The sequence below is a fragment of the Plectropomus leopardus genome, chromosome 13 (assembly GCF_008729295.1).
Source record: "Plectropomus leopardus isolate mb chromosome 13, YSFRI_Pleo_2.0, whole genome shotgun sequence".
Classification (NCBI taxonomy): Eukaryota; Metazoa; Chordata; class Actinopteri; order Perciformes; family Serranidae; genus Plectropomus; species Plectropomus leopardus.
Genome location: NC_056475.1, coordinates 27,947,347 through 27,953,606, shown reverse-complemented (window position 1 = coordinate 27,953,606; position 6,260 = coordinate 27,947,347). Strand labels below are relative to the sequence as shown.

Genomic DNA, 6,260 nt, shown 5'->3' with positions numbered 1-6,260 from the left:
ATTCATCAGTGGAAAAAAAGAGTACCACGATGTATGTGCAGTCATGTAAAGAACTGTCAACAGACAGCAAGTTTCTGAATGGCTTTTGTGTACATTTATAATCCCACCAAACAATTGCAACAGAAAGAGGCTAAAAAAAGAGAAAGGGCTGATTTACCTAGCAGTTAAGGCTGTGGCTCCTCTGTACTTGCTCCTGTTACTCAGACTTCGCCCTTTGTCTGGGGCCAGGGCTTGGTCCGGGGCAAAAATTTGCATGCCAAGGGCCACTTGAATGTGAAGCTCCCCGGATTCTCACTACCTGACATGCAAAACCGGTGGAGGACCAGTTAAAATGGTGTACACGGACAGTCAATGCAGGTGTACTCCAGTCAAATCACTGAGCCTCCAACTCCCCATCATAGAGCACCACTCTCTCCAGATAGTGCTATGGAAATGAGTGCAGTGATTTTGCTGGGATAGTGTACCTGCAGGTTGTCCATTGATGAGGGTTTCGTGGAAGGATTAAAAGTAAGGTGATAGGTTGACTGTAAAACTAAAAGCAGTAAGAGTGCAAAGGATCAGAGGCTGAGAGTGAAATAAAAGATCAACAGAAGAAAAAGAGGATTAAGACAGAGAGAATTCAAAGGATGCCGAGGTCTTTCCTTGTGAAGAAGAAACGTGGGGCATGTGGAGCATGGCAATGGAAGGAGACAGAGCAGCTCCAGTGGCAAGACGACGATACAATCGGTAAGAATTTAATTGACTTTTTAGCCATCAAAAATAAGCAATAACATCTAAGTTAGTTTAGTCCTGTTAAGCTGTATCGTTTGTATGTAATTTGACCTCGTTGCAAACCATTTTATCCCATTTTAGTGAGTGAATTTGCTGTGGAGCAAATATCCTGCAGTCGTGACGCCCAGCAGCCTGCAGCTGTGCCTCAGTCAGTAGCCTTAGGATGTGTTACAGCAGCTGGACTCAGAGTGCCTGTACCTTTGGCAGGATCTCAAAGACCAGTAGCTGACGCCAGACCGGACTGGTCCACACTCATGCTACGAGGCTCCTTCTACCATCCCAGTCCACTGGCACTGGTAAGCAGAGCCAAGGTAAGGTCAGATATTTCTTGTCGAGTATAGTGTCACCTCTACAATGTGACCAAATGTAATGGCTTCCGTAATAATGCAGGTCCAACTTTTGGAACTTTTTTACTATGTGTTGATAACTATCACACATTAGCTAGCAATAGTAAGTAGCTGCTATAAATAGGAGAACTTGAAAGACATCTGCCTGTAGGAAATGGACTGGAGTGGAAAACATGGACTGAATGTATGCAATGTAGGCAGCTGCTTAGCACCATTTGCCACTACAATTAAGAAAAGAGCAAATCCCAAGAGTCTGCAAAAACAGGAATTCAGAATTTACAGTGACAATGGGGAGCATGTCCACACTAAGATACTTTTGTTTTATGCCTAGTTTCCATACTACTCTGGCGTTTGGAACCACTAAAACGGTGACATCTGAAAATGCTGCTGCCTCATTTTTAGTTTGTACACTCGGGGTGCATTTTAATCTGGCTGGTGGAAATAGAGACTTTTGAAATCAATGATGCAGACGCCCACATTCACCTAAGGAATGGTCTTATGATTCACAGCTGGTCAAAATATTATAGCTCAACATACCTGTTGTGTTTTTATCCTTCTCATGTTGGTGCTTCTTTCCCATTGTCATGGCTTTCTTCGGCCATTTATAATCCTGTCGATGCTGCTTTAATACAGTATGTTGCTATATTTGCTTTGCAATGACTCCAGGTGGTTTTCCACTGCTGTTGACCACCTTACAGTCTTGTGTTACTTTCAGTAGCAGCTCCGCCTCATTGTCGGTCCAAGCAAAGAAATCTCTAACTTACTTTTTGCCATCTCAATAATATTTTCTGTAACCAAGATTAGATGATCTGCTTCATGTTAACATCGGCACACACATTTCCAGTGTACGTGAATGGATGTTTTAAACACTTTGCGTGTGTGAATTCCAGCGATAAGTACTTCACAGGATATCAGCATCCCCTGCCAATAAAGGATGCCTGCAGAAAGTCGCACTGAGTGGCAGGAGAATGGTTGAGCCATGGAAAGAGAGGAGAGATGAGCATAACTCAAAGTATAATGGCCTAGTACTACCATACAGGGTATATGGGCAGCTGTTAATTCATGTGCGGAGTTTAAAATAAGCAAGAGAAGATGGCATAGAAGGGTGTAGGTTTTGTGAGAGTATGCAAAAGGTAGTTTTGGAGCAGGTGAAGTCAAATAGGTAATGGGGGATTGGTAGATTGGTTGTAGAGTAAAGGGAGCTTTGGAGGCAGTGGAAGATATAGTGAGAAATAGGTCAGCAATGTGCTGTAGAATGACCTCAAAGCTCCATGGGCAACTTTAAGGAAACTGGAAAGCCTTAGACAAAAATAAACATAAAAAGGAACTTGCAGGGGGTGGCTTTTTTTTGCTGAGGCATTATCATTCAGTCAGCGGAAAAGTGGTCTAGCGACTAGAGGGGTCTCATTCCAGTGAGTATACAGTGCTGGTGGTTGCCTACCATATCAAGCCAGTTGGTCCAACCAATGACGTTTAGCCTAAACGAATATAATTTAGATATGAGTCTGGCTCATGGAGCCAATTATCTGCTCTTTGCTTGTATGAGAATTTGATTCAAGGATGCTATAAATCTGCACTGGAGCAAAGAATATTGTATAAAGGGTTTCTAATATAACTAGAACCTATGTGGTGTACTATTTCTAAGTCGAGCTAGATAAGCAAGGGTGATGGCTTGATTACTAAAGCCCCTTTCCCACTGCACAAAAAGCCAGCTACCACCAAGCTTTGTCATTTAATGGGAAAGTTGCCATTCACTCCAGGACAAATGACTCTGCAGGAGATATTTATCAGCTCCAAATGGTTTCCGTTAGTAGCGCTGGAAATTTTTTTTCCCATTTTAAAAAACCTGCATACACATGCTAATTTTGGAGGAAAAAATGGCCTTGCCAATCAGATGAAAGTGCCTATCAGTGGGGCCTAGCCTAAGCTGAAATATGCATCTCTATGGCTGTGTCTAGCAGCTAGAATTTTAAGACAGCAAAAAAATATCAGGTCAGAGTTAGTTTCCTGTCAGAGGACTCAGTAGATTTATGATGGCACAGCCTACCTGATGCAGGGCCTGATGATCCATCAAACATCATTTAACATGTACACCAGGTTTGAATGCTTGGCTCACTTAAAAAGCTGTTTAGATTATAAATTGTTCCTGAAGCTTTTATCCATATTTTCATTCAGTGAGTGTTTTTCTCTTTCTCCCAGCCTCGTCCCCGTGTGTCCCCCGGCTCAGGGGACTTTGTGTGCTCAGTGTGCCACAAGATCTTCCCTCTGCAGCGGATGCTGACTCGACACCTCAAGTGCCACAGCCTGGTGAAGCGCCATCCATGTCGATTTTGTGGCAAAGGATTTAATGATACCTTCGACCTTAAGAGGCATATGCGAACACACACAGGTCAGGGATGAACTTTGCACACACACACACACACACACACACAATGGAATGGAATTATTAGTGCTGGAGTTGATAGGCTTCTTTAGCAAAGGCCTTAAATATTAGAACCTCTTGCATGTAGTGCCAGCCTGTTCTCACTCCGAACTCGTCAAATAGCACCGCTCTGTTAGTGCTTTGTGGTATACGAGCGTGATGCCAGAAGCCACCTTCCGCATCCAACCAGAATGCGGCTGGACCGATCAGATGAGAGGGCGTTTGCATAGAATTGCTGCAATTATTATACACTGAGGGACGGCCGGAAGGCACCGGGTGCGTCCACATGCAACGCGCACGTGTGGTGTCACTTTAGAATGTTGGCGGATGGAACAGGTTGCGTGCGCATGAAACGCTGAAGGACAGCAGAGTTTGGCGTTCACTTCCGTTGAGGATATGTGCTTTTTTTTTTTTCTACACCCTACCATGTGCTGCTTTTGACTAAACCTAACCAGCCGTAACTTTATCACCTAATCCTAACCATTGTGAAAGTCTGCACTGTTGTGTAAACATAAGGACCATGCTGCTTCATCCCACCACATGTGCATTTTGTGACATCACGGTAACAGGCTGCATCATCCAACCATGAAGTCATGCCACAGTGTGCATTTGTTTTGACGTCACCGTAACAGCATCCTGGAGTGTAAACAGCTGACACAGAAGGATACCTGAAACGTCATAAGTACACGCAGTAGGTCACTAACAAAGTGGCACCATGTGACGAGTTGGAATGAGAACGTGTTGGTAGTGCTATTTTGTAGTGCTATTTATCAATCTAGATTGTTTTGGTTTGAGATATACAGAACACGCTGTGGAAATATCTGTCTTTTGTTGAATGTAATGGAATTAGATGGCTTGTGGTGCTCAAAACACCCCAAAAAAACCAACCTCAGTAGCAATGTCATTCTCTAGAAATCATCACCAGGTTACTCAAGATAATCCACAAACTTTGTTATGAATAGTTTCATGTAGGAACTATTTTCTTTCTACCGAACTACAACCACCACCCATATCACTGCACACAAGGAAGCATGCATCGAACAGACAGAGTACATAATTACTGAGACAGAAAATTCCAGATAAACATAAACAAGTACACATACACAAGTACCACTGACTATCCTTGTAACAGCTGGGCCACAGTTCAGCACACTGATCAAACACGACGCGCACATATACTCGATTTTGACTTTGTCTCTTTAATAATGCAGCGATTAATGCTTTTCAAGATACTCAAAGATGCTTTACCTGACAAGATAAGGAAAAAACCCTTTTTGAATGTGTTCATTATGAATGTTAACACTGTAAATTCATTTGAACCACAGCTGAGTAAAAGTGAAGTGTCCTTAAAATTTTAGTTATGTGTGGTATTAAAATAAGTGATAACATTCTACAACTGCTTCGAGCTCAAAAGAGTCCAAAGCCTAAAATCAGAGGTAAAACCAAGAACTGATAAAGAAAACCCTCCGTAAACAAATCTGCTGTGAGACTATAAAATGTTACGATGAATGTTGATTGAATTGATTCAAAATTATGTTTTCATAATCATTTTCAGGCTTTTTTTTTGTCTTTTGTCTCCGTGTGTAAATTTGTTGATTATTCGTGCTTTTAGATGTCTTCCTATGAGAGCCTTGGTTGCAAGATTTGGAATTTCTTCCATTGCCAATCTGATTGCATAAATCCTCCACACAATCATGGACAGGGAAACCTAAAGTCTGTCTTCTGTCTCCCTCTGCTGCAGGTATCCGTCCCTACAAGTGTGAGCTGTGTGAGAAAGCCTTCACACAGCGCTGCTCTCTGGAGTCCCACATGAGGAAGATCCACGGCGTTCACCAGCAGTACGCCTACCGCCAGAGACGCTCCAAGATCTTTGTGTGTGAGGATTGTGGGTACACATCAAGCCGTCCTGATGAGTACTTCCTGCATGTGAGGCAGTGCCACCCCGGCAGTCCCGCCCTCCGCAGGTACTACCGCCGCCAGGCCCACGAGAACAGCAGCTTTGCCTCAGCAGAGCATAAACTCAACCCCTATCTGCTGTACTCGAGCCCTGCATACTACATGGACGGAGCATTCTGACTCTCAGATACACTGTGTTGTAGCTGTTCCATCACTGAAAATAAAATTTGCTAGTTTAAATGAATTTTTGAATTTTTATTCAACAGTGTAACACTCAGGCCATCTATATTTGTACCCCTTTGATTAATTTTTTAGTGTTTCTTTTATTTTTGTCTTGCACTGTTTACTTTTAAAATAAAATAGTATCAGTATCAAAAGTTATTTTGAAATTTGTTATTGTTTAATAGCCCATATATTTATTTTTCTCTTTTGTCTATGGGTACTGTTCCTTATTTTAACATGTGCGCTGAACAAAAACTTAAATAAAATGCTTTTGTTTTTGCTGCCATTTTTCACAGCTTTAAGTTTAAATCTTAAATCTTTTTTATGCACTCAATAGATGTATTTCTCTCAAATTTTGGCAGCAATTTAATAAAAAAATCTGTTAGTGAGCACGACTCCTTTTCCAAGATAATAACTTGAATATATCCAGTTTATTCACACAATCAGACTTCACAGATGTCACAACTTTTAAGAGAGCAGGCTATTGACAGTTATAATTATCTGTCACAAAAAAATCATCATGAATTAAGCTGAGTCATTTTGAGGTCTTGAGAACACTTTCAGTCACAAGAAAGGAGCTGAAATCACCTTTTGGCTTATGC

The 6,260-nt window shown here is 41.9% G+C and overlaps 1 protein-coding gene across 1 annotated transcript; it reads left to right on the top strand.

Annotated features, from left to right (window-relative positions):
* The first annotated feature begins 224 nt into the window (after nucleotides 1-224).
* LOC121953053 (putative transcription factor ovo-like protein 3) lies at nucleotides 225-5,728 on the top strand. Its single transcript, XM_042499981.1, has 4 exons — nucleotides 225-726; nucleotides 853-1,082; nucleotides 3,318-3,507; nucleotides 5,282-5,728. Exons 1-4 carry the CDS (start codon nucleotides 627-629, stop codon nucleotides 5,614-5,616), a joined length of 855 nt encoding a protein of 284 aa, XP_042355915.1. The 5' UTR covers nucleotides 225-626; the 3' UTR covers nucleotides 5,617-5,728.
* Nucleotides 5,729-6,260: the final 532 nt, after the last annotated feature.